Below are 27,282 nucleotides of genomic sequence, written 5' to 3'. Positions count from 1 at the left end.
AAGTGTTCTCGTGGATTCTCCTCCTTGATATGTCATAAACTTCAATTTTGGTCTTCCTGGCCCTTTTGGGTTGCCAAAATTGCTGATCTGCTTTTTATTCACATTATGTTATACTGAACCTTTTGCTTTGTGCAGCTTAATTAGCAAACACCTTGAGGGAAAAATGGTATTACTGTTCTTATTTGCCTCAGCCTCACTTTTCTATGAAATCTCAGCCTCCCCAAACTCTAATTTTTCTTTCTCCATGGCCATACAAATGCATAAAGCTCTGTTGGATTATCTGTTTCTTAGCAGGTACTTTTTTTTCCTTTCCTTTTCTTTTCTTTTCTTTTTTAAGTCTCTTGTTCCAGTCCAAAATGTGGCAGAAAGTGGCAGACCACCCAACAATTAAGGAGGAATAGAGAAAGTTTGATTTACTTCCAAAAACATTCTTCTCTGGAACACGATTTTCAAGTCCTGACTGCCTTGGAAGCTCTTTGATATTTGGGGTGAGGAGGATATAAATATTTCAGATTTTCTAGTTGCTCTTAGAGGGAGCATTGTTGTTCTGCTACAAGCTACTATATAATAAACAAAAGTGGAAATTTTGAATTTTTATTGAGTATTTACTATTTGCCAAGCACTCTGTTAGATCCTTACTATGTTATGCTACATTTTGTTTTCCAGCAGTACCTTAGATGCTGAGACTCAGATATTGAGACTCAAAGGGACTGCATAACTTGCTCAAAGTTTTTAAGAGGCAGAATCAAGAAATATACTTCCAAGGTTTTTAAAGCTTCTACTCTTTCCACCATACTAAACTCAACATGGAACATAATAGACTGTCTGGTAATGGTTACAGGTTAATGGTAGACTCCTGCTTTATGCCATTTGGTCCAAAATAACATAAAATTGGATATCTGAAATCCTGTATCATAATTTTCATAAGGAAAGCAAGACACCCAACAGTAATGAAAATTAGAGAGATCACTAAATCTTACCCTTCAAATTTTGAAGGAAATAATTCAGACTTCTGGTTTAAAGGAGCAGAAGATGCTCAAAAGAAAAATTACAAAAAGAGGAAAAGATAAAAGGTGAGTGGCAAAAGGAAGTTTTGCTTTTTTTAAAATCATGTATGGTGGTGAGAAGTGGTTCTGGTGTTTTAAATGCAGAGCTGGACACCAGGTTTATGAAAAGCAAAGCTGTATTTGTATAAAAGAGGTGAATGGTGACTTAACAAAGTGTTGAAGTATTAGGTTCATGATCTGCAAAGTGTTGAAACACTACATTATTTTAGACTTTTAAAAAATCAGTTTTCTAACTTCCATTATGTAAATACTTCCTTCTTATCTGTAGTGATGAAAAGCAAGAAAAGAATGGCAGGAAAATGTGACAACTGGAGGTAATAATCACTGCAAGTGGTACTATACATACACATTATCTCACAGCATCCTTTTGAGGCAGGAAAGAAAAAAATGTCACTGAAATTTGTTACCACTATTTACTGTGGAGCAAAACTTGAAGTAAGGCAGGTCTGGGTGTGTTTAACATGACAGATAAAAAATCTTTATCTAACCAAACAATAATATACCTAACCAAACAAGTGTAAATAGACAATAGAAGGTGCAACCAGCTTGGTTGTTGACCTATGAGCTAGTACTACAGGAAAAGTGGAGAACTGGGGGACAAGAAGTGAGAGACCTGTTTAGAAAATTAGAGATTTATGGAAGGACTCAGGAGAGGAAAACAGGTGGAGAATGGGTTGTGCTTGGCTCCAGATTTATGAGAGCAGCAAGTCCAAAAATGTAATCCTAAGTGTCATGCCCACTGGGTAAGCACTAAAGTCAGCTGAAGAGCCTCATAAGTTTTAAATTGGCCAAATTTACCCAGGCCCGAGGCGTTTTGTATCTATCCTGTAAGATTCCACCCCACTTTTGCTTGGCTTAGAAACAGAGCTCTAGGGGCCCAAAGTTTAGGAACTTGCAGAGGCAATAAGCCAGCCTGGGACCTCAGCTCTGGTGTCTTACATAGGGCCAAGAATCCAATGAACATGCAGGTTCTCTAATTATCAGAGTGTGGTAAAAAAAAAAAAAAAAAAAAAATCCACCAGGCTTGAGCATTTCCAGCACAGTATTGAAGGGTCAGCAATGGTTTCCCTGGCAGCGCTGTGTGCTGCTGTTTGCCTAGAACCATTCCCAGTTTTATGCTTCTTAGTCACATGCATTTGCCCAGGATTTTTCTAAAATAGGAAAACAGCAAGAATTTAGCATCCTATTTTTCGATGGAACCCAAAGGAACCTGTAACCAGGGCCATCTGAAGAAGGGAATTAACAGAGCAGAGGAAGGGAATTTACATTTGTTAAATGATGATTATGATAAGGCAATTTTTATGTTTTTGTTTTTTTCTTTCTTAATCCTCCCAACAGCCATTTGTGGTTCATCTGAATCTGCCTGGTGAGTAAGGCTTGAGTTCCTCAGGACAGAGAAGGTATGGCGTCTGCACATTCATATTTCCTCTGAGGGCATTTGGCAAGTCATCCTGACTACTAATTGTTATTATGTTAATATAATGTGAACACACTATAATATTATAGCTACACACTCCCACGTAATGTTGCCTATTCACTTGCTCCAGTGTTACTTAATCTTCAGTTGCAATTCGACAAGCACTTATTGACTTAGTGACAGGATTGATGCTAGTTAGATAACACAGGCAGAATGTAGTGGTTACCTGGATAAGCTGGAGGTCATGTCAAAGAGGGAGGAATTTGGGGTAACTCCTAGGTTTCCTACTGGGGAAAAAGGCGGAGCATGGGAAGATTAGATTGAGTTCCGTTTTGGACATGCTGAGTTTAAGGTTCCTTAATGACGTGCATGTCCATCAAGAAAATAGCTATTTTTTTTTCAGGGTTTACTATACGGTAAGCAGTGTGTTAATGGCTTGCATGCATTCTCATTTAGTTCTCATGAATATATGTGGTAGGAGCATGGTTTATCTCATTGGAAAGGTGAGTAAACTGAGGCATAGGGAGGTAAGTAACTTGCCCAGTTTGCCCAAGGTGACAGTGAGTAGGTGGTAAAGCTTAAGATTTAGATATTAGACTCATTGATGAACAAGGGGTAGTTGACCCATGAAAGTATATGAGATCTTTTAGTAACAACCTGTTTACTGGAAAGGACAGTGAGGATGAGGGACAGAACTCTGGATAATATCAATATTTAAGGAGTAAGCTGACGAAAAGGGAACACTCTACGAAGGCCAAGAAGAAGTGGTCATTGAAATAGAGAACCAGGAGAAGAAATTTCAAAAAGAGAGTGCTCAATACTGTCAATTAGAGCGAAGGCATTTGGCAAAGGAAAGTCTGAGAGTACGCATTGCATTTGCCAATGTGCAGGTCCCCGGTGTCTTCAGTGGCACGTGCAAAGTCAGTGTCCAGTGGTTTGAGGAGGAGATAGCTCCAGTGAAACTGCACTAGGTCCTACATGAATATGTTGGCCCTCCCAAACTGCAACAAAATGAACCTATTACCAGCTTGCTACCTGGAAATGTGTTTTTAGTCCTACTTCCTTTGATTATTGCAAAATCCCAAAATAATCCAATAGGGCTATTGGATGGAGGTGGGCGTGGGTAGAGAGCATTCACCCATGCATAGGAGAAATGTTCCTGAGATCCCACTTATGATAAGAAGAACCAGAACGGGGAGGGCAAAGGAGAGTTTTTTTCAAGTCTGGCATAAAATCTTCTCGGAAACACTAAACTATGGGAACCCTGAAGAATCTATCTTGCATTTTACACTTTTCCCCTTTTTTATTGCTAATGAATATATACTAGAACGTCAACCATGAGCAGGAAAACATTTCCACCCCTATAGCATGTTATTTGCATGAGGGTGGTATTGTCCTGTTTACATGTCATGGAACCTACGACCTGTCACACATGATTATGTCAGCTTATTAACATGTCAGAGAGTACAACTCCTGGCTTCCACCTCAGAGGGGAAACTGCTTAGGGTTGGGGGGGGGAGGGCATTCTGCTAGCCAGATGAGGCAGAGTTCTGCCAGCTTCCAGTGCCAGGGAAATCCTGGACAATAATCAATACCAAACCTAACTATGAATAGGACCACACAAGGACACATGACTGGGAACCAAACCTCCTTCCTACTTTGGTCTGATCTCTTGGCAAGTTTCCTTACTAGTCCAAGCTTTGCTCCCACTTACTTGGGGAGGCATCTAGAAACAGGAGTTATTTTTAAAAAGGATAGGGCAGAAGGAAGGGTTGGAAAGCCACTCTCAGATCCTGGAGGGATCATGAAGAAGAGGGTTCTGGTTAATTACATGATCCAGGGCTTCACATTTTAACAATCATTGATTGATGGATGGAAGTCAAAGCAAAAGCCGAAGAAAGATCTACACATGTTTAGAGATTTTGAGTTAGAAAGGCTCTCCTTCTAACTTTCCCCAAAAGGAAGTCACATGGTGAAAACAAAGTAGTGATTAGGTAACTAAACAGGCCACAGCATTCTCTGAGGACTTCTAAGTTCCCAGGCCAGGCCTGCCGCTTGCCCGGGAGATGAGCATGTGCTCCCGGCCACAGCTTCTCCTCCCCTGACATCTTTCTGCCAGATGGTCATTCTCTAATTCTAGAGGTGCTTGGCCCTCCTGGTTCCTGCAACCTGAGCCGAGAGAACTTTGATCCACCAATTTCCCCCTCCCTCCACCCCTCTGGCGAGCAAGGCCTGGCGCCTGGACGCAGGGAGAGGCCAGGCGTGGAGACCCTTGGCACTCTGAGAAGGAGCTCCGTGGCCCGCCTCTGTGTGCCCGAGGTACAGCGTCTGCGCTGGCTCTGAGGGTTCCGCGCCAGCCTTCTCCCGCCTGGCCAGCTGGCAGCAGGAACCGACGCCTTTCACCATGTACCGGGTGAATGCGCTCCTTGCTCATGAATCTCCCTGTAGGGTTATCTGGCTGGTTTTTAATTACAGTCCAGAATCGCAACAAATTACAAATGTTTTGTGTAAACATAATAAGGGTGTAGATCCAATCCACTAGCAATTGTTAATAGAAAAAAATAAAAAGCGAAAAGCTCCACAAAGGTCTAAACAAGAAGAAAATATCAATTCTGCAGGGTCTATGCCTCAAGGATTTGCTTTCTTGGGGACCCTCCCAGAGCGTCCTCCCAACTCACCCCGCCGCCCCAGCTCCCTGCGGTGAGAAATCGGGGGCTTGGTCCCTGCAGCTGAGGCGTACGGATACCCTGGGAAGGAATGGCCTTCTGGAGCGGTGAAGAGTCCAGGGAGCCTTTCCCGCAGGATTCCAAAATAAGCACGCCGGGACTGCCAGAAGGGCCCTGCCGCCTGTCTCCAGACCCTGCCTCAAGCTGGCATCTCCCTTCCCTTGGACACCCCGGGAGTCTGCCCCCTGGTTCCAACTTCTTCTGGGCTTGGAGAACACTCTGTCAGCCCTTCTCCCGCCACGTAGTCCTCAAATGCCACCCCAGTTCCTGGAGGGGGACTCCCGGGCCTCAGGACTCTAGCGCAGTGCCGAGAGCTGCGCTGTGGCAGCTGGGCCATCCCCGCACAGTCTGCTGGTATTTGAGCTCTCACTCCGGAAGACATTTTGGGAAAATATTGTGCATAGAAATTTATAGATGTATATATGTGTCTATATACATACATATATATGCATGTATATGTAATTTGGTCGACAAATGCTAAGCAAATGTGCCCAGTGTTTTTGTTGAAACCGTTAGCATCTTAGTTGGTATTGGTATAATTGGTTGATATTATTACGAGTATGACAAGTGGATGATGTAAAGGGAGCGCCCGATCCCCCTGGAAAACACAGCGGAGCCCAAGTGGAGACGTCTGATTGTTTCCAACTGCCCGTGTCTCCCCTGTCGCTACCTCTCGGTCACCAACCAGGCTGACGGCACACTCTGGACAAGGCAACTTCCTCCGAAGGGCGATCTCCCCTCATATGACTGAGATCAATGGGTCTTCAGGGGAAGCGGCAAGTCCTGGGGGTGTCAGAAGCCCCTAGTCCCTTATCCAGACCTTTGTCACAAAAGGCAGTTCGGTTGGTATCAAGGACGAAAAGAAACATTAAAATACAACTGTGTAATGAGGGTGGAGAAGGAGGGAAAGGCTAGGGCCTGCTCCATTTCTGGGAAGATTCGAAGAGGCTGACTCGGCTGCGGGGACAAACCCAGCCGTGCCTCGCGGGGCGTGGAGAGAAGGGAGAAACGGCCGGCCCCTCAGCCGTTTCACCTAAGCTCATGCAGCGGGACGCCGGGTGAAAACCTCTCTATGCGATTAAGTCACGTCCATTCCAGCCGGTGGCACTGACACATGTGGCGCTCGGCTTAGGCGCGCGCAACCAACGGTTTTGGAAATCTCCGCGCAAGGCACCCGCCTCCAACGCTCCCACTCCGGCGGGCCCACCTGGGAGCTCGGCCGTCTCCCACCGGCATCCCGCGAGCCCTGCCGCGCAGCTCGCCCCATCCCAGACGCGGACAGATGTTTACTGCTTAGAGCCCCGACCACTGGGGAGACGGAGCGACGGGCTCTGCGCACCGCGCGGCGCTGGCTGGGCTCTGGGGCTCCCGGTCCGGGTGCGAGCGGGCCGCGGGGGAGGGCGAAGGGATGGAAAGAGGAGGGAGGGAGTGGGTGGGCTAATGATGAAAAAGTCTCCTCCATCCCGGCTCCTTAATTAAATGCATGGAAAGAACCGAGGCGAGCACATCTGGTTTCAATCTGCAGCCCTTTGATGGCATCAAATGTTCTTTTCCTAGATCAGGGCTGGAAGTTCTGGGCTAACTGTGGCCGTTTGGAGCCCAGAGACCATTTACACACACTCGGACCCTTCTTTCTCTCCAGTCGAGCCTCTGGGCTACAGGAGAAAAAGGGAAAAAAAGAAAAAAGAAAAAAGAAAAAAAAAGTTTAGTAATCAAGGGAGTGAGGGAATATGTGTGTATGTGTGTGTGTGTTTAACGAACATAAAACGCCACAAAAAAACACTTAATATTTTACTTACTAGTCATATAGTAACTCATTTCTAATGAGACTATTAAAGCTGTACCAAATTCCAACAGGTCATGAAAAAATCGCTCAGCACCTCTCTGTCGTCTGTCGAGCTAGGGCTCAGCATTAGAACGACAAAGCATTATCCGTAGACTTAGATGGGGGTTCGTCCACCCCTTTCCGTCCTTCCTCCCTCCTCCACCCCCAGGGCAGCCGGACTGTACCCTGAACCTCCGCTGGAGCCTCCGCCCGCAGCTGGCTCTAGGAGTGCCCCTGCTTCCCCCGCATCTGGGCAGCGCGACCCTCTCGGCTTAGCGTCGTAGCCTGGGGAAGCGACCTTGGCCGCGCCAAAGAGGTTACGAAATTGGCCAGCGTGGGGGGAAGGGGAGCAATTATGACAAACTCCTAGAGTCCTTTCTTCCAGCTAAATAAATATGTAAATTTCCTACTGCCTGGCCCCGGGATTCCTAGCGGCGCGGAAAGACTCGAATCGATTCAGTGCCTTCTAGATCTCCCCCAACCTGCCTTCAGTCCACGGAGGAAGCGTGGGAGAGCCTTCCATTATGATCACTCCTGTCATTTTACTACATTATTTAATAGGCTGCCTCTACAGGGCCAAATGTAGCCTTAATATGCTTGCTGTCTCCCTTGTTCTCAGACGCTCTTCCAGCCCCACCACCCAAAAATTGTTAGAACAGCAGGAAACGTAAAAAAAAAAAAAAAAAAGGCAGAGGGAGAAGAAAATTTGATTGAGATAGTTGTGGATTTTTTCCAACAAGTTTCCCCGCAGCTGTTATCAAAACATGCAAATGAGATTTTCCAACAGGATCTTAAACAAATCTGGAGGAGTTAATGCCGAAGCAAAATAATCAGCCCGTTTGAAGTGACTATGGGTTTCAGTTTGTCTTTTCTCCCCGTGATACTATTGCAGGGGAATGATAATTAGACCTTTACTTAAAAAATCCGAAGGGGCTCTCTCGCTTTCTTTTCCCTCCCTTTTCTCCCCCCTCCTCCCTCTCTCCCTCTCTCGCTCCCTCCCTCTCTCCTTCTTTCTTGCTCAGAAGTTGGCAAAGGGGGTTTTCTTAATCAGACTGTTTTTTTGGTCCGAGGGAAAGGAGGAAGAAGGAGATTGTGATGGAGAAAAGGGGTCTGTAAAACGTCAGGCACCGCACAAAGGCTTTGCCACGTAATTACAGGCTCCTATTAAGTCGAGATCTGCCCTCCCAGGGGTCTCCAATTTTCTTGTATTCCCTACAAAGCCTCCTCTGCATGCCAGTTTGTGCCTTTTGAAGTGCCAGAGAGCTTCTTGATCCAACTGAGAAGGAAAAAGGAGCTCAGCAAGAAGAGGGGGAGAGGGAGAAGGGAACGGGGAAACCCACCACCCTCCTTCGGACTCTTGGAGCCCTTTTTTTTTTTTTTTTTCCTTACGAAAAGTAAAGTGAGAATCCTGCTCTCCAATACATCTGCAAGACATCACCCTCTCCTCCTGAAACTTTAGTCACTCCTGAGAATCCACAGGAGTGCAGAGAGGGGGAACACGTTTTCTTGAAGATGTTTTAAAGCTGGAACAAGCCTTCTTCTGTTGGTGCTTGAACTCTTGCCTGGGAATAACTTTTTTAACCTTAAAAAAAAAAACAAACCACTTTGATTCTTCTCTCCCACCCCTTCTTCTCTGTTCTTCTGTTTGCCTAACTCCCCCGCCCTGCTGGCCTCCCCTTTCCTCTCTCCCCCTTATTATTATTTTTAGTGTGTGCGCGTGGACGCTTTTGGAGAGCTGGAAGGGATTTTTTTCTCCTGACTTGAACATAGGGTGACTTTTAATTTTATTTTTTGGTGTGGATTATCTCTTTGGACCCCGCCGGACTTGGCCTCAGGAAAGCAACCGAGGCTGTCGAAGGCTGCTGGTGCAGAACGCTCTGCTCTACACAAGGGGGTCCCCCGCCCTCTTTCCACTTTTTTTTTTGTTCTTCCCCTCCTTCTCTCTCTCTCTCTCTCTCTCTCTCTCCCTCTCTCTCTCTCTCTCTCTCTCCACTCCCCCCCTCTCTTCCCCACTCTTCTCCTCTCCCCCCTCGCGCCCACAGCGTTTGGTGTTGATTCGAGCGGGAAGAGGGGGGTGGGTGGGATCGGAGGGGGAGACCATGACCTCCAGCTACGGGCACGTTCTGGAGCGGCAACCGGCGCTGGGCGGCCGCTTGGACAGCCCGGGCAACCTCGACACCCTGCAGGCGAAAAAGAACTTCTCCGTCAGTCACCTGCTAGACCTGGAGGAAGCCGGGGACATGGTGGCGGCGCAGGCGGACGAGAGCGTGGGCGAGGCCGGCCGGAGCCTACTGGAGTCGCCGGGACTCACCAGTGGCAGCGACACCCCGCAACAGGACAGTGAGTGAGGGGCGCATGCCCGCGGGGGTGTGTGTCCCGGGTCGAGGGCGGGGGTCCGGGCTGGCCGGCTGGAGCCCGCCTGGGGCCAGGGGGAGAAAGTCAGGAACCAGGAGAGGTTGGTGGCAGTGGCCGGAGGAATGGCCGGTCACAGACAGAGGGAAAAGGATGAGAAAAGGAGGGCTCCGCGGAGGACGGAGCCAGGGCGGACGCTGGAGGGAGGCCCTGCGGTTGGGGTCAGGGACTCTGCCCGCCGCAGACTCTCGCCGAAGCCGACTGCGCTGCCTCTCCGTCCCGAACGAGTGCGGCTGCCAGATCTTCCCGCTTGCGGGGCGACGGGGCTGGGCTGGAAAAGGGTCCCAGAGCGGTGCAAATTCGGGGAGCCCGCCCTGTTTCGGAAGGCATTGGGTTAAAGATGCTGAGTCGAGTCCGGAGGGCTTCTCCCGGGCGGCGTAAGCGGGTTGGAGGGCAGACGGGACAGAGGTGGCGGAGGGCACCGCGTAAATCGAGCTAGACCCGCGCTGCTCTGGCTGCGCACCGCGCGCGGGCTCCGAAGGCCGGGTGTGCCGGAGAGGCGGCGCCGGAGCGCCCGGCTAGAAAGCCGGATCCGCTCTCTGTCCCCGGAGCCACTCTCTGTCCCCGGCTGTTGCGGACACCTGCATAAAGGTTTGAGACCTCCGGTAGAATGAAAGGCCTGAATGACACGGGAAGACTCAGGCGAAGCAAAGGTAGTGTCCTTTAGGGGTGAAACCCGAGCTGCCGCCCCGCATGAGCCCGCACGGGAGAGATGCGCTGGGGAAGCGCGGAGCGCTGTGTCGCATTGAAGGAGCTCTCCCTACTGGCCCCAAAATTTCCAGAAAAGTCCATGTATAGTCTCCCTTCCGCAACCTACCTGATTGGTATCGCGCCCCCAAGGAAATCTCACCTCGCGTTATTAGCTGTACCTCAAAAAACGTGACTCGGAGTGTATCCATACGTCCTGGAGTCTATAACAGACCTGTCACCTGCCTCATCCCAGGTGACGTGGGGTTGGATATTTCCTACACAAGGTTGCTAGAGTCAGAACTTGGCTGGAAGTTTTTAAATGAGGCTGATCCCTTTCCATGCCATTATTTGCTGACTGCTATTTCGTCTTGGAACTTGGAGACTGTGGAACCAGGGGGTCCACTGGAATTCTGTGATTTTCAAAAAACAGTGCCAAGGTCAGACTCTCAGAAAACAGATAGCAAAGCAAATGGGACTTAGAAACAGCTGGAAGCAAGGCCTGTGCAAAGTGACGGGAGGGCCAAGCTGAAACAGGCCGCAGGGAGAGCCCATCTCTACCGCAGGCCGCCTGCTGCTTGCCCTGCATCCTTGGTCCAGGCCTGGGCTCCCCTTAGAGTTTATTAGCCAAAAGCAAACTGGGGCAGATCCACCCTACTACACGCAGAGGCAGAGGGTGATGGGGAGTCTGACCTGGCCTGACACTAGGGAAAAACTGGGCAACTCTGAGGAGTGAAGACCCGTGTCCCCAAGTCCCTGATAATGGCTAGGCGCAGAGGCCTCCTTGTTGAGGTTACTGGTGCTTTCTGGGGAGCTGCTCAGGCCCAGCACAGGCAGGCAGCATGAGTCAACCACCGAAGGCGTAGGCACTTGTAGCTCAAGAAAATGCACTGTGAAATCATATTATTTTAAAACACTTTACTAGGGAATATTTAAACATACAAAGAGTAGGCAGAATAGGATTATGAATTTCCATATGCCTATTACCCAGCTTCACTAATTCTGCAAATTCTGCCGTTTTTTGTTTTGCCATGGCTAATTATGAATCACAACGTTTATCACTATTCGGAGAACTGAAGGCTGGAGCCACAACAGAAAACAACATTGTGAAGAAACTGCTGTATAGAAAATCAGGGTGCGGCAAGGGAGACCAGCCAGGGTTGCTTTGCCCCAAAAGCAAGCGGAGGGCTGTGTAAAGCAGGCCCAGGGTCAGTGGCCACAGCAAGCCCAGGGCCCACGTAGGGGCAGGTCTGGAGAGATGCTGACGGTTCCTGTCGTTTGACTTTAAGTGGACACAAAGAGAGGGGAGTTCGGGTTCATGGAGGCCTCCTAGTGGGTACAGAGCAAGACCGGGCTGAGGCGCCCAGCTGGGAAGCACCCCCAAGCTGAGGCGAGGCCGCAGTGGTGGGGAGGCAGCCCAGGGATGGCTCTTTCAAGACCCAGGCCTGGCGCAGCTGAGGCTGCGTTGAGCACGTGACAACCGCGGGGCGGTTGGCGACAGGCAAAGGGCAGCAGGAGGAGTTGGGGACCGTTTGTCCTGAGGGAAAAAGGGATGACACCTGTGGGAACCTGCCTGCTTGATACTTGAGCACATCACAGAGTTTCTAGTAGTAAGGAGGCCTAGTGGGGAGTGACCCCAGAAAGGAAACAGATTCTGGGGGAGAGGGTGTTTGAGGAAGAATGGTAGACAAACAGTTCCAGAAGGAGGTCACAGAATGCAGAGCGAGGTGATGGGGATGAGCTGATGGACACCTGGGGCTGAGAAAGTAGCCGAGAAAAAACACACACCCAACCCGCCCCCCGCCCCCCCCCCAACACACACGCCACAGGCCTTGCTTTCTGGAGATGACCAGGGCCTACCCTTCTAACAAATAGTAGTTGCTTTTAGAAGCAAAGTTTCCTCAACCTCCTTCCCCATCTCTGGGATGAGAATAAGAGGGTTTGGTAAGTTGAGTGATAGCAAGTGTCCAGGAGGACCCTTGTCCTTAATCTTGGGCCCCAACCAGGAGATGCCAAGGAAGCTGTCATGAGCTACCTGGAAGTCAGGACCAGTGGAGCCCTGCTGGCCTCCAGTCCACTGTGGGCAGTGAGGGTCAGGCTGTGAATCAGAGAAGAGAGGAGCCTCCAGGCAGGGGGTTGGAGCTAGGCTGCCAGCCGCGAGGGACAGAGGAGGGCACCAAGAGTCAGGCGCTTTTAGCAGCCTGCTGGGAGTCTACTCCAGAGTGAGAAATCCTAATCTCCTTTGGAGAGATGAGGAACATTTAAAAGACACCTTTTCCTCTTAGAGCTATATAGAAACAGGTCCTTCCTAAATTTTCTGTTCAGCTGAAATAAGTAAAACAGACTCTACTTACACTTGCAATATTAGATCATTAATACTGCAAATTTTTCTGAATTACAAACTGGACCCGTCTTAGCAAAGAGGGGCCAAGTACTGTCCAAAGTGAAGGCTTCCCGCTGATCTCCTGCACTCCACACCACAATTCTGTTCCCCCCCCCCTTTTTTCTTATTCACTCCACTTTCCTCTCTCTTGAAGGATTTCTTTCTCCTTTTACTGATACTCCCAGCCTAGTAAATTTCTCAAACTTCTCGGTTCAAATATCTTAAGTGTTTAAAGAAACGGTTCTTTAACACGGTTAGAAATCCAGTGGCTAATGGGGGCGTGTGGAGTGCGAAGGGGGTGGTGGTAGAACAGGGGTAGTCAGGGAGAGGAAAGAGAAACAGGTCATAAAAATAGGCAGACCTACTTCTAGGAGGACGGTGCATCCCGCTGTCATTTCTTAATCTGAACTTCTGCAAACTCTTAAAAAAAAAAAAAAAAAAGCGCCTGCCTTCCACGTTCCCAACCTCTAAATTAGTGAAACCAGATTGTCCTAATAAGACCTTTTGTTGGAAACACATGTAGTCATAAAAAGGTAGACGGAAAGTCAATTAGACACGCGTGCACACTAGCACACATTCACAAGGCTGTTCTAAGTGTGCACCGGGCGCAGCTGGACCGCGGGCCACGGCGGGATGCAAATGCAGAACAGCGGCGCGGGGAAATCGATTTGTCACAAAGGGAGAGGTGTAAACGCGGCGCGAAGGAATCACCCGCCCAATGCGCCTGCCACATTCCCGGGGGCCCATCTCTGCCGACTCCTGTAGGCCAGAGAAACGCCCAGGAGAGCGGGACCGTTCTCCAGGGCGCTCCCTGCTTGGAATTCATATCGGAACATCAGTTCCACTGGAGTCTCAATATCTGCAACACGTACAGCGCCAAGAAATTTTCCTATGCGGCACCACCCTGGGGCCCTGGAGCCGGTGCCGCCACTCTGAATTTGGGCCTCGATTCAGGGGAGGGGAGCGAACGAAATATACCGTTTTAAGCGTAGCCTGGAATTGTTTTCTCTTTAAAGGAGGCAGTGAAATCCAGGATCAAGGGAGGTCACTGAGTCCCCAAGGTTGAATGTCAAGTCCAGAAAAGAGGTTGTGAATTCTGTTTACCTTACGTGCAGAAGCAAGGGGCTGAATGGCCTCCTCTTACCATTTCGGAGAAATTGACCGTCTAGTGACTCCCTCCCGCTTTGGAGCGAAGGGCGCTTGCAGTTTGAAGCTTCGGGGAGGGGAGCCTCTAAAGTCCGAGGCCTCGGCTGCCAATACTCCCTGGGGCTCCAGATCCCCCAGGTCTAGAAGACAGTGAGTCACTGGCTCCACAGTTCACTTCACTGAGGAGGCCCTGCCCAAGTCTCCGGAGCGCCTTTCCCGCACCTTGGGCGTCGCGCAAACCTGCATTTTTGCTCGGCGACCTTAACCTTCCCCGGGCAAGCTCAGGTCAGAGTGTAGGGGCGTCTGGCGGGGAGCAGTAGGTCACACGGGTCCCTGCAGTTCCTTCGTCTTCCCAGGGGCGTCATTTTAGATTTTACAACACGAGTAAATAAATCATCTCCAAACCAACAAGATGTCACCCCCCCTCCCGCCCCCTGCGAAAACCCCCCAGCAATTTCAGAGCCAAGATCTTCCTACTCCACTGTCTCAGATCAGCTCAGATCCGAATTTTGAACGCCGCTCCGGTCAGCGGCTACCTCCGGGAACCTTTTTCGGTTTTAAATGACATCGATAGATTTTCAACGATGAGGATCCCTAGACCCATTTGATTTTTCTTTTAAAAGATGTGTTTCTTTTACAGTTCCTCTCCCATATCCTGTTTACCTGCTCCCTCCTTCAGCAGGGCCGACAGTCAAAGCAGACCTCCAGCTCCTGGAGAACCCCTCTCCTTCGCGGGGGCGCCAGGGACACGGGTACGAGGAAGTTGCAAATCCGTGCGCGCCTGTGCGTGCGCGGCGAACCCCGCGTGCCTCTCGCTCCTGGCGGTGCGGACTTTCAATGGCTCTGAGAATATGTATTTATTTTTTACCCTTTAGGAGAGATGGAGTCAGCAAAAGCCATAAGAAGTACAATTTTTAGGAATCGGGGGAGTGTATTTGTAGAAAAGGATATAAGGCTTTTTTTTTTTTTTTTTTGTCCCCCTGAGAGTGGATAAGGGGCCAACTCCCTGTTGCCACTTCGTGTCCAAACATTTACAGAACTACCTGTGATTGCGGGCCATTGTAATCCGATTGGACGCTCTTTGTCGAATTCCGGGTTTTAACTTGATGCGGGGCGAGTGCCAGTCTCATAGTTTTGGTACACTTTAACTCCCTTTTCAACAATTCAAAGGAGATGCATATGTCAACAGCGTTATTATTTATCCACAAGAATTTAGATTCTTGTAAAATCAAATAGTTTGGTGAGCAGGCTAACAGCACTCAGTTAAAAACCAACCATCTCAAAAAGTAATAATAATATCAGCAAACTGCCACGAGCTCCTTTTCTCTAAATGCTGTTTGTTATTAAATCAGTAAATGCGGAGAAACATTGCTGAGACGTCTGAGGAGGGAGTCATCGGTGTTTCAGGGTCAGTGGGTTTGTTTTCCAAACAAACGTAAGTTTTTGAGTAAGGAGTCTCTACCGTGATCTGAATATTAGTAGATTCTTGGCATTGTCATTTGTCTAATTTAGTGAGGCAGCCTCAAGGAAGTAGTCGTACAGAGAATTATGGCCTATCAATTTTAGGTTTAAGACAAAAAAAAAATCACTACATTTCACTTGTCCTGGAAGCACTTTTCTTGATGAAAAAATATCTGGGAAGCCGATTACAGGGGCAGGCAACTTCAGGGGAGGGGAGGGGAACAAAGGCACAAATGGTGGTGGATTGGGGAAATTTTATGAAAGAAAATAAAGAAAACACGTCAGAACAAATCAATCACAAACACAAGTGACTTCTCAGAAGAGTCTGAGTGCAGCTAGAATCAAGGATTCTGCTGTTCCCGGAGTTCTCAAATACAGGAATTTATATAGGTCTGAGTTAGGACCAGAATGCAGTTCTCGGGCACTGGATAGCCGTTGCTCTGCTGCACCACGTAATGAGGGAGCTCTAATTCCCAAGAACTTTGGGCCTCATTTTTGCCATTATTGATTTCCCCAGACTCAGCTCCAAATGAGGAATGCATTTGAAAAATGTGTATTAATTTGAATCCCCAAGACCCGAGTTATGAGAAAGAACAAGGACAGGTCCTCTGGTTCCTATTTTGTCTACTTTCAAGGAGTTATTTGCAAGCGATTGGAAATGCTCTTAACTGCCGGATGAGGAGAGACTATACCGAAACTCTCGTGCAGGAATGGCGGTCGCACCCGGCCAGAACTGCAGGCTCTCTTCGACGCTCATCTATTTGGGGGAAGAGGGGCGGGAGACGTGGGGGAGGGAGTAGATTGGGCGAGGGAGAATTAATTCAGTAATTCAGTGAAGAATTTTAACTTGTAAAATAGAGACACAGTATCTTAGATTTTAATGTTCTCCATCTCTGCTGGCCGGGACGAAGATGCGAAAACCGCCACCCCACCTCCGCCCTTTTCCTCCCAGTTCCAGGGGCGCTGGGGCGCAGCTCTCGGCGAGGTGGAACGCACTCGCGAGCCTTGCCAGACGCACCTCTCCTTGCTCTCTCTCGCCGAAAGGGGGCGCATTCCTCCCAGGTCGGGGCTGGAACTTAACCCCGGCCCTCAAAAACCCTTGGACTCCCGCAGGAGAGAGAGACGTGCTGGAAGACCCCTCTACACAAGTAGCAAAAGATGGGAAATATCAATAGCGTGAAGTCACTGCGGGGACTGCGTAAATATACGCTACACATGCGTTTTAACGGAAACATGGAAACAGCTGGTAGGCTTTGTGCCTTCCTCTACTTTGAAATGAGGGTGGTCAGTATTCCAGGGTTAGCAGGCAGGGACGGGAGGAGAGTGGGACTAGATGACCCTGGATAGGTGGGTGCTAGGGCTGATGCCTGGGTTCCAATGGGAAGGAGAAGATTTGTCCTTATGGAGGTGGGTGAGACATTTCTGTAGATGAACTCCAAGTATTTAAAGAAAGAGGGGCAGTTCTGAGAGACGGAGAGCTGGCAGTAGTAGTGAGATGCTGCAAAATTGCCACAGAAACCCTCATAGTACCTGAAGTCCTTGGATAGGGCAGAGCATTGGCCACTTTAGAGTTAGGCCCTAGGGTTAGGGTAAGCCTCTTCCCCTCAAAGGGAGAGCAATAGCTGCCCCCGCCATCTTTTGTGTGCCTGCAACTTGGGCACTCACAACCATTTCCAACCCCTGAATCTGACTCCTGGCCTCCACTGATCCTCCCTTTTTGGGCAAGAGTTTCAAGAGACTTACAGGACAGATGAGGATACACCCTTGTACATCTTGGGATCTTCTACTTCTCTCTTGGTCTGTTTCTCACCCTGACATTGGAGGGTCAACAGGACAAGGCAATGCTGGGAACAACAAACGGACAGAATGAATATTTTGTCTTCTTAGCATCGATGGTAGTTTATACATACCTTCCAAGATAATCTTGAGCTTGGGTGTTCACTAGAAACAGAAGCATGAGGCCAGAACTGGAAGGGCAGTTGCTTTCCCACAAACGTTTGTCTGAGAGTAAGAACATTCACCCCATTCACTTAATTTCTCATCATCAGTCATGTCATTATATTTTAAGGGACCTCGCAGTGCTGGAAGGTGGTGTAGTTATAAATAAGCATAAAAACAGATGGGTACCCTTCCAGTACTCTGAATATACATGCGGAGGCCAAATCTCTTCAAAGATGATTGAGATATACAACTTAAAGGCCAAGGGGCTCAACTCAATCAAAATTTGAGCCAGGAAATGCTAAGTTCAATCAGCTTGACTATGGGCAAAGTGAAAGGCCTAGCCAGCACTTCAGATATATACAGAGAACATGTTTTCTCAAGTTGCCGTTGTATTTATCTACACAAATTCCTGGTAGTCTGCAAAGGTCTTGGTAGAATTGGCTTGGGTCTGTTGAGTGATAGGGAGTCAGTGTTCTGGCCTTCTGAGCTTGTCCACCATCCTTTTCTTCTTTGCATTCATTTCCTGTGCCCCAACTGGCTGTCCAAGATCTGTGTGCTGTGGAGAAAACTGATGCTAGAGACCACAGAAGCCTCTTAAATGCTGTTCTAGAATCCTCAGAAAAGGAGAAGGCTTTTGATCAAAATATGTAATGTACTAGGTATTTTCATGTATTTGTCCTCTCTGATGATTCATTTTATAATAGCCGGTTAGAGACTTCTTGGGGATTGAGGTTTGGGAAACTGGTTACTATTCTGCTTCTTTTTCAAGTAACTCATAAATATATGAAGTTGAAAGTTCTAGTGGAAACAGGCATTGAATCTAACTCTTTATACCTGGACACTGATATACATCAACATTAATCCAAACTGGGAGGTGACACTAAATAATTATGTACATTGTGACTTTTCTTTCCATTTTCTACCAGTGCTACTTCCCTAAATACTGGTCTGGATTACAGCAGTCACACACCACTGGGACAGGTGCCAAACTGTTGTCTGTGCTCAGTAAATGCTTATTAAGTGATAGAATGAGCTCCCTAAGTTTAGTGGATACCCTTTCTAACCTAGCATAAGTACTAAGCCCCCTCCCCTCCTCTTCCCACTCTAAACCCTTTGCCTTGGAGATCTCCTCTAGGCTCACCATTTTAGTAACCATCTATATACTAATGACTCCCAGGATATAACTTCAAGGCCCCCCCTTGGAGCTGCAGATCTATATATGCATCTACCTATTGGACATTTCCATTTGAACAGCACAAAATGCTTCAACCTCAAAAACAACCTAAACATGGCACTAATGAGCTCCTTTTCCCAGTCTGATCCTCTCATCACTTTTTCTGTTTTCCTGTATCAAAACATGTGGGTGCAACACTCAGAAACTTCAGACTCATCCTTGACTCCTTCCTTTATGCCTCTGTCCAATCCAACTCCAAATCCCAACAATTTTACCTTCTAAAATCACTTGAATTCATGTCCTTTTTAAATCTTTACGATATCTCACCTGCACTGCTAAGCCAGCCTCCTAACTAATTGGGTCTGCCTGCATCCATGCTTGTCCTCCTCTATGTGTACATGATGGCAGAGTGGATATAACAGATCTTCAAAGAATATTGGTTGAATGAATGAGTGAATGCTAGTGCATTTTTTACAAATATATTTTTTTAAAAATCGTGGCTCTCCTCTTCTTTAGAATTCACAATTACTTTTCATTCTTTTCTATCTTAAGACCAAATTTTGTCCTGTTTTTTTTTTAAATCACTCTTTACAATCTATATTTTTATCTCTGCCCCAGCAACCTGCTCATTCACACACACATGCTGATTCAAACCATTCCCCTACTTTTCACTAGTATGCCAGTTAGGCTAGTACATGTGCTCTAGTCTCTTTTCTGCGTCTTTGATTCTGATCTGAAATGTACTTGCTCCATGCCTCTTTTTTGCAAACCCACCCATGCTACCTTTCAAGGTTCTGCTTCCATCACCTCCTTGTGACATCTTCTTTGTCTGCTTCTTTTAGACCAAGCAAATCCCTTTTCTCAATGCTTACTGTAGAAATAATCAGTTCCTCTACAGGTATTGCTTAATTCTTTTCTAAATATTTTAAATTGTTAATTTACCTTGAGAATTTTCTTAAGATTAGAGACTTTTTTGGGCGGGGTTTATTCCACAGGTGTAGTAAGCAAATATATCAAATAGATAATTTTAGGGAGGTATTGTACGATTCTTCTGTTTATGCAATCTCTAATGCAAGTAATTTTTAAAATATGAATAATACCAAAGTGCAATACATGCTTATTTTAGAAAATGTATTATTTTACATTAAAAAGTTTAAGTGGGAAAGTCAACTAAATTTCACCACCCTGAGGTAGACACAGGTAACAGTTAGATGTTAAAGTATTTCTTTTTTATTTTTTACACAATGTTTGTATTAACATTTTTTTTTTTATAAATTTATTTATTTTTATTTTTGGCTGCGTTGAGTCTTCTTTGCTGCGCGCGGGCTTTCTCTAGTTGCGGTGAGCGGGGGCTACTCTTCGTTGTGGTGTGCAGGCTTCTCATTGCGGTGGCTTCTCTTGTTGTGGAGCGTGGCCTTCAGTAGTTGTGACGCGTGGGCTCAGTAGTTGTGGCTCACGGGCTCTAGAGCGCAAGCTCAGTAGTTGTGGCACACGGGCTTAATTGCTCCACGGCATTTGGGATCTTCCCAGACCAGGGTTTGTACCTGTGTCCCCTGCATTGGTAGGCGGATTCTTAACCACTGCGCCACCAGGGAAGCCCATGTACAACATTCTTGATGGCTGATTTTTCTTAATTTTTCAAAGACTGTGTTTCCACCAAATTAAGAAAACACACACACGTTGAACCCACTTGCTTTCATCAGAAAAGTTAAACAAACACACAAACAACAAACAAAAGTTCTCCAAGAATGATGAGAGCTGTGACATCACAGTTATTTCTCAGCGTTCTCAAGTTCCAGTGGGTACATTTCCAGCAGTAAAGACCTTCAGAGTAAACAGTTTCTTTTTCTTTTCTGCTTGTTCTAGCTGGGAACCTTCCCTAGACATGAGCACATGTCTCCTTTTGAAATTGGAAAAGCCTGCCTAATACCTAAAGGACATTCCAAGACCACAGTTGGAGAGCTACTGCTCAAAAAAAATCATTTTTACATGATTTAGTAAGAAAAATGCCACAAAGCAAGTTGAGAAGAAAATATCTTAAGGGACTGAAAATTTTCTATTATTGTAGATCCCTGGATCTTGAATTTTCTTTTATTAAATGTTTTAAGACTCATACATGCTTTTGTAGAAAAAAGAGGAGGAAAATGATATATATTTCTCTGTACCCTGTAGAATGATGATCGGGTCAGATAGCAACATATTCCAGGACACGGTAGTGTGTTCTGACAGAAGACGAAGCACTTAGAAAAATCAAAGACAATGCATTTATCCAGATATGAAAGTCTGCAGTCCCCCAGCCCTTATTTAAAGTGATAATTGCAGAGAAAATATAAATTGTTATTATGGAGTCTATGTAAAAATCATTCCCAGGCAAAATGATGTTGAAACATTTGCCTGATGAATGCAAATATTTTCTTTAGGGAAAGTATTATAACAAGTGATATAACATCATGCAGAACAAAATTTTAAAATTATGAATTAGATATAGCTAAATAATTAATCTTTCTCTTTCTCATGAAAAAGGGGGAACAGGGAGAGTAATCATCATTTTTGAGGATTAAAAATCACTCTTCCCCAATAAAAGTTTCTGCAGTTTCCCACATTGCCTAGTTTTAAAGGAGGAAAGAAGGAGAACCACCCAGAGAGCTCTTTGCCTATAACCAGATGTGCTGTTCAGCTGCTCTAATCCTCAAGTTCGAGGGGAGAACACAGGATGAATCCTTAACACATTTAAGAAATAAAACGTAGTTTGGTTCATTAATCACGAAACTGAAATCTACAGTTTCGCTACATATATTTCAAAGGCTGAATCCCTTTTGACAAGAGAAGAAGAAAATAATATCACTGCATGTTTGACTGTTATTGAGTCTGTTCTAGCTTCCCTCAGGGAAGAAGAGACTTTTCCGCGTGTGATCATTTTTTACTCAGAATATATGAAGTGTTATTTAAATTTATGTATTTTTTCCCTTACCCTAACATTCTTCTTTCTCAGGGTGATGAGAATATCTGTTGTCTGCACTGTTTTGGATTTTTCTTTTTTTTGTGTGTGTGTGTTTGAAGATTCAGGGCTACCTTGAACAGCCAGGAAATTCCAGCTGTGCTTGGGTAGGCCTTAAAAATACAATTGTTTAAACTGAATTAATATACTCAGGCTGCTGGTTTGCTTAATTCTTTTCCCTTATTACTTGTATAAATTGATGACTTACTTGTCTTAAAGGATTAATAACATTAATAATAGGAATGATAAAGTGAGATAAAATATGAAACTGCTTCACAAACTCTAAGAACATGTGCCACTGCTATTATGTTTTATAAAGGCAATTCTAAGAAGCAGGTAGGGGTAGCATAATTATTTTTATTTTACAGATAAGAAAACTGTGGCTTGGAGAATTTTAGTGAGCTACTGTTGAGTGACTTAAATCTTGATCAGGAATCTCTTCTGATCCCATTTTAATTTTTTTCATTGTATCCCACCACCTTTGATGTCAACCAGATTCTTTTAGATACATTATTATCTAGAGAAACAACACTGAGTTAGGAAGAGGGACCCCCAGCATGCCACTTCATGACACACTGCCATGCTGCACAAATCTCTTTTAATTCCTCTGGCTCTTATTCTTCGTTATAAACTGGGCATATAACTTCATTATAAACTGTGCCTATCTTCCTCATGGGAATGTAGCAGGCCAAAAAGATATTGCATTTGTGAAAATATTTGAGAAATAAAGGGCTAAATTTATGTACATTAGTATACCATAAGGAATCAAATGGAGGCTTTTCTAAATTAAGTTATCAAATAAAGATCAAAAACAAGAATGTATTTCAATACATTTATATCCAATTCTCAAAAGCAAGAATACTTAATTTAGATTTAGGGGCACTAGGAGGTTCAAAGCATTTTACTTTGTTATTAGACAAATCCATGTTAAATGATGGGTCTGCAATTTACTTACTTGTTGACTTTAGACAAGTCTCTGGGTCTTGATTTTCTCATCTAAAAAACTGACACATTAATATCTATCACACAGGTTTATTGTTTGGAATGATGAGATGATGTAAACAAAGACCCTTTCCCTGTTCTCCAATTCTACAACCTCTCTGACAAGTTCAGGCTCAGTTATGTATTCAATATGGTTTCCCAATCCATGCTGGAGGTCATTTAATGTCACTGAAATTAGGAATATTCCCATCCTCCAAAAGTCACAGTCTTACAGCATGTCACTTACCAAGTGACCTGGGAGACATCCATTTTTGAACTACAGTTCAGAGCTGATGCCTTAGGATTTTTAGTGACACTCCTAAGACCACACCATATGTTCCTGGCAGAGCCAGGAGTCTGGCTCAGATGTTCATCTCTTTCAGGCCACCCTCCCCTTCTTTAGCATGAAACAGTATTGCACATCTTTTTAAACTTTGAGATGGGACCAACCTTTCATATTTCCACGTGCTTCATCCATCACTGCAGACTTTATTGTGACTGAAGAAGACAAACACCCAACCCCAATTTAGACACTGAATTTAATGGAGAATATATGACATATGCTTAGGCTACCAGCTGTCAAGACTTCTTATCCCAGACCTGACACAGCCAGTAAGTTTCCAGGAGACCAATCACGTTAAATTTTCTCTGTAGTACAATATCTCTAACATAGCACTGTCATACCACCACTCCTGTGAGATTTCTGTGGGTTTTACTTAATTTTTTTGTACATGAATAATACTAAGTTAAATGTGATTATATATAAAGTTGCCATTCTTTTGCCAACTTAGATTTCCTAACCAGTTGAGTAAGATAAACATTCTGTTCTCAGTTTGATACATGACCTGCTTTCATATGTATGACTTTGAAACCTGATAAACCTGGAAGACATACAGACTGCATTTCTATATCTTGAAGCATCCAGGACTCTTTATTTTTTCTTTTTGCCAAGCAATTAACGATTAAATCTCCCTGGCATTTTTCTGTAATAGAACAGCATGGCTAATGCTTGTGCATGTGGAGAAAATGGGTCACTGTGGGTGAGGCACTTTGAAGACGGTTTATTGCAGGACATGTGCTAGCTGTCTAGAGAAGCAGGGTACCATGTACCTTCTGCACATGATAGATGAGAGGCAGATCATCTCTTAAACATGCTCAGTGGGTATTAGTCAGAGATTAGGAGCACAGCTTTGTTGGGAATATCAGTTCCAACATATGGAAAAGTGTTTGTGTGTTTGCTAAAAATGCTTTGTGCGCTTTACAGTGTTACGTAGTCTCTAATTGGGGGTGTAGATAACCGGGTTACTGCTTTCCTTTAGGGAACATGGAGTCCTTCCTCATCCAGGAAAATTATCCTTTGGTCCTTATATTCTTCCTTTCTTTCTCCTATATACATCTCTCCCATGTGCAGTTCATTTCTAATGATTTAGAGAAAAAGGATAAAGAGAAATAACAGGTAATCTGATTCTTTCTCTAATGCACTTGCAATCTAATCCTGTGTATCTTAAAGTGTGATCCCTAACTCACCCGCATGCATCAGAAAGAAGAGTCTTAAAATGCAGATTCCAAGGCCCCACCCACACCCAGTGAATCAGAATCTACCAGTCATGTGCATTCTAAATATCCTGGATGATTTTTATATACCGCAAAGTTTGAAAACACTGATGTACACCACTTTCTCTCATAGTAATTGGTATTGAATGATGTTTCTTTGTGACATCCACTGTGTTTTATGTGTTCCATTGTTATTTAACTCTCCCTAAGTGTCAATCTTATCTTTTCCACCAGGTGTATAAAGTTTTGAAGACAAGGGCAGAGAGGCAGGTATTTTATAACTTCAGAGTGCTTATCACGGTGCTTTTCATATCGTAGATGGCTTAATAAAAAGCAGTTATTAAATAAATGAATGCATGAACGAAGTGGGAGATAAAAAGAGCACACATAAAGCACTCACTAGGTGCCTGGCACTGTTTTAAATGCTTCACGTAAAACAAAGAAAAACAGTTCGAGGCAATTATTGGGGGTTGTAAAAATCCTATGATAAATTTTCAGTGATTGTTATCTCAGCTCTTCTTCTAGAAGAAAAATGTTAAAGAAGGAGCAATCTATCACACAGATACTAATATTTGCAATTTCACTTTAGTTTTAAATAAGTTTTAAGATGAAAGCATGCCACATTTAGGAAGTTATAGTTCAGTATTTTGTATAATTTTTTTTTTTACAAAGTCCTTCCTTTCTGATGGTTGATAAAGTACAGTTTTTCTAATATTTATGCAATTTTGTGTACTTATCTTCTACATGGTCTGAGAAAGCCAAGTTTTAATTTACCCTTTTTTCAGACATTGACTGTGGGAAGGTTGTATTTTGAAATTTCAACATAACTTTTCCAAGTTTGCCATGTTTAGAGACAAATTTATTCCATTAGTGGGCACATACATTAGCTTGGCACATACTAAAGTTACATCTCAAATATCTCCTTTTAAGGTGTGTTCCAGGGCTTTTGCCCTAAATGGATTTTTCTGTTAAATATCAGGCTTTGCTTTTTTCTACTGAAGTATATCTAATTCATAGATTGCTGTTCAAAGAGTGTGGAGGAGATGTGGATAGCCTCTTAAATGACAGACCATTCAGTTAAAAAGCAACTGCATTTAGAAAGGCAGGGTTAGTGTGATTTTAGAGAGCTCAGAGGAAGAGAACCAGAAAGGAGGACCTTTGCAGAGATGAGATGGGGCAAGAACCAAGGGGAAAGGCTTTCCTGGAGTCGTATCTGCAGCAGAGAGCACTGCTGAGTTACAGGCCTCTAAGCTCATCTGGGATCCTTTGGTGACCTAAACTTTGCTCTAGTGGTTTATGACATCATTGGCACCCCCTTAGTGGAATTACAACTTCATAATTTACAGTTAGCTGTTGTTTATTTTATATTTAATCATTTGTGGAGCATACTGGCAGTATACTCAGGAGAACTATGTGGTCATGCTCCTGCAAATCTTGTTGTTGCATAATTAAGTACGTAAGAAGTAATTCACCCAGTGTCATAACATCCCATATTTCAGGTCTTGCAGATGCTGGCCTTGGTTGTGATTGTCCTGAAAGTTAGCCCTGCTGACTCACCTTCTCATTGAGTTTTTCTTTGGGCTGAACAGTTACCAAAGACAGCTGGGCTTCCTGGTTTAAATACAGTTTTCTAAGTAGCAAGCATAATGCTTCCATAGAAAGATAATCCTCTATGTGATATTAACTTCTATAATGTAACTGTAAAATGTGTTTCTATTCCTATTAACCCAAAAGAATGTAAAATGTATCCATGATATAACAAAGAGGGTTCTTGAGTTAGCAAAGGGAATTTGGATTAGTCTCTATATTTCTCTGTGTTTGGCCCTGCAGCTCAGAGATGATACCACTTATCTAATGTCTTTGGATCTTTCGATGGAGGAAGGGAGCTAAGGGAAAGAAATTAAGATTTATTGAGCACTCATCATGACCAGGTACTGTGCTGGGTGATTTATACTACTTAATACTGTTTAAATTTTCACAATAATGCTGAGTGGTAGATATTGTCATGCCCATTTTATAAATAGGGTTTTGAGACTCAGAAGGGGCTGAACAACTTGCCTAAAGCCTCAAAGTTAATCCTGACAAAACCAGAACCTGTCTTGACCCCTCTGGTAACCCGTATTCTGTTATCCTATCACTTATCCTCCAGTGGCTAGAAAAGTGGAAGAAGATGATTGAGTTGAATGGCTTTTCTGTGACGTTTAGTCCGTGGAGCACGGGACTCCTGTAACTGTGGTACAGGACTGTTCACTGGGCTTACAAGTTAAAAAACGCAAATAGTCCTTTAGAAAATTATATTTTTGTGAAGAAAACCCCTCGTGTCACTGGATACTTCAATGACAGTTAAGCAGCAAAGTTGAGGTTAATTACAGGGCTTGGTGAACTTGACTGAAAGGGTGATCTGAAGATAGTACTAGAGAAGAGATTAGGAGAGCCAGAGAGCTTTCCTCAAGATAAGGACTTGATTTTGATCATGGCTCTGACCTTGAACATGCCACCCAGCCCCTCTGAGCTATAATCCTCTCAAATAGAAAGCATACCAGTATAGTTTTTACAAGTCCATTGACGATTAAATCAGGTATACATGGATCTTCTTTACCTCATCTCACGAGTGGTACAAATCTTTTAAATTGTGTCAGGTCTAATACTGGATTAAAATATTGAAACAAAATGACAGGTCCAAAATTTCTGGTTATATTCTTTCCTGCTATGGAAATGATTTCTTTTTTTTATAACAAAGAAGAGGGTTTTGTTTGAAAGAGTCAGTCTGATTTGGTTGTTTGGAATTGGAAATTCATTTTTCCAGATGCAATGTTATAAGTGGTGATTAGGGTCCCAGGAAGCCTCCAACAGACTAGTAAAAGTATGATATAGATGAACAGTAGTGATGATGGAGGCATCCAGAGGGTTGTGTCCTGGAAGGAAGTGTCTCAGGGGCTCAACAGTGAGGAGGAAAGGGATGACTTCCCCTCTTTACTGGTATAAGACCAGTGCTGGGAAAAATTTAGAACTGGATGAATTTTATCTCTGGCAGCCTTCTTTAGCACCTACCCCCTGACCACCAACGTATGCATTCAGCCCTTCTCTCCTGGTGCTCTCATGTCGTTTATGGTGTGGTCTCTTTGTCTGGTTTCTTTAAGAATGCCACTTAGGTTTTGGTGCCTCGATCATCCTTCTCACCCCTCTTCTTTCTTAGTTCCCAGTGATAAAGATAAACACACAGAACAGTAGTTTAATGGGAAATGATATGCTGAATTTTCATCATCTGGACCAACACTCAATAAACCCCGGGCAGCCCAAGGCCCCATCTTCTGAGATTTGCTGATGAAACAAAGTTGGAGGCCTAAGTTTAAGTCTGTCATGATTGTGGAACAGACTCCCATTGCACTGTCTTTTCTGTTCCTCTCACTCATTTTCTCATGTTTGACAGCTATGTTTTGAGTACCTGCTGTGTGCCAGTCACTATCCTAGGTTTTGGAGATGAAGCAGTGAAAAAGACAAATTGTTTCT

At 44.8% G+C, this 27,282-nt stretch overlaps 1 protein-coding gene across 2 annotated transcripts in view; it reads left to right on the top strand.

Annotated features, from left to right (window-relative positions):
* The first annotated feature begins 7,716 nt into the window (after window positions 1-7,716).
* The window catches only part of PRRX1 (paired related homeobox 1), a 72,637-nt gene continuing 53,071 nt past the window's right edge, over window positions 7,717-27,282 (top strand). Inside the window, exon 1 of one of the 2 annotated variants that reach the window (XM_082438924.1) lies at window positions 7,717-9,375. In XM_082438924.1, the coding sequence (XP_082295050.1) occupies window positions 9,135-9,375 (241 nt within the window). In that variant the 5' untranslated portion in view covers window positions 7,717-9,134. The remainder of the gene's footprint in view (window positions 9,376-27,282) is intronic. The other variant, XM_082438925.1, reaches the window with a different exon arrangement.

Source organism: Balaenoptera physalus (assembly GCF_965194825.1).
Source record: "Balaenoptera physalus genome assembly, chromosome: 1".
NCBI lineage: Eukaryota > Metazoa > Chordata > Mammalia > Artiodactyla > Balaenopteridae > Balaenoptera > Balaenoptera physalus.
Note: the sequence above shows the minus strand (reverse complement) of the source record. Positions and strands in the feature narration are given on the sequence as shown.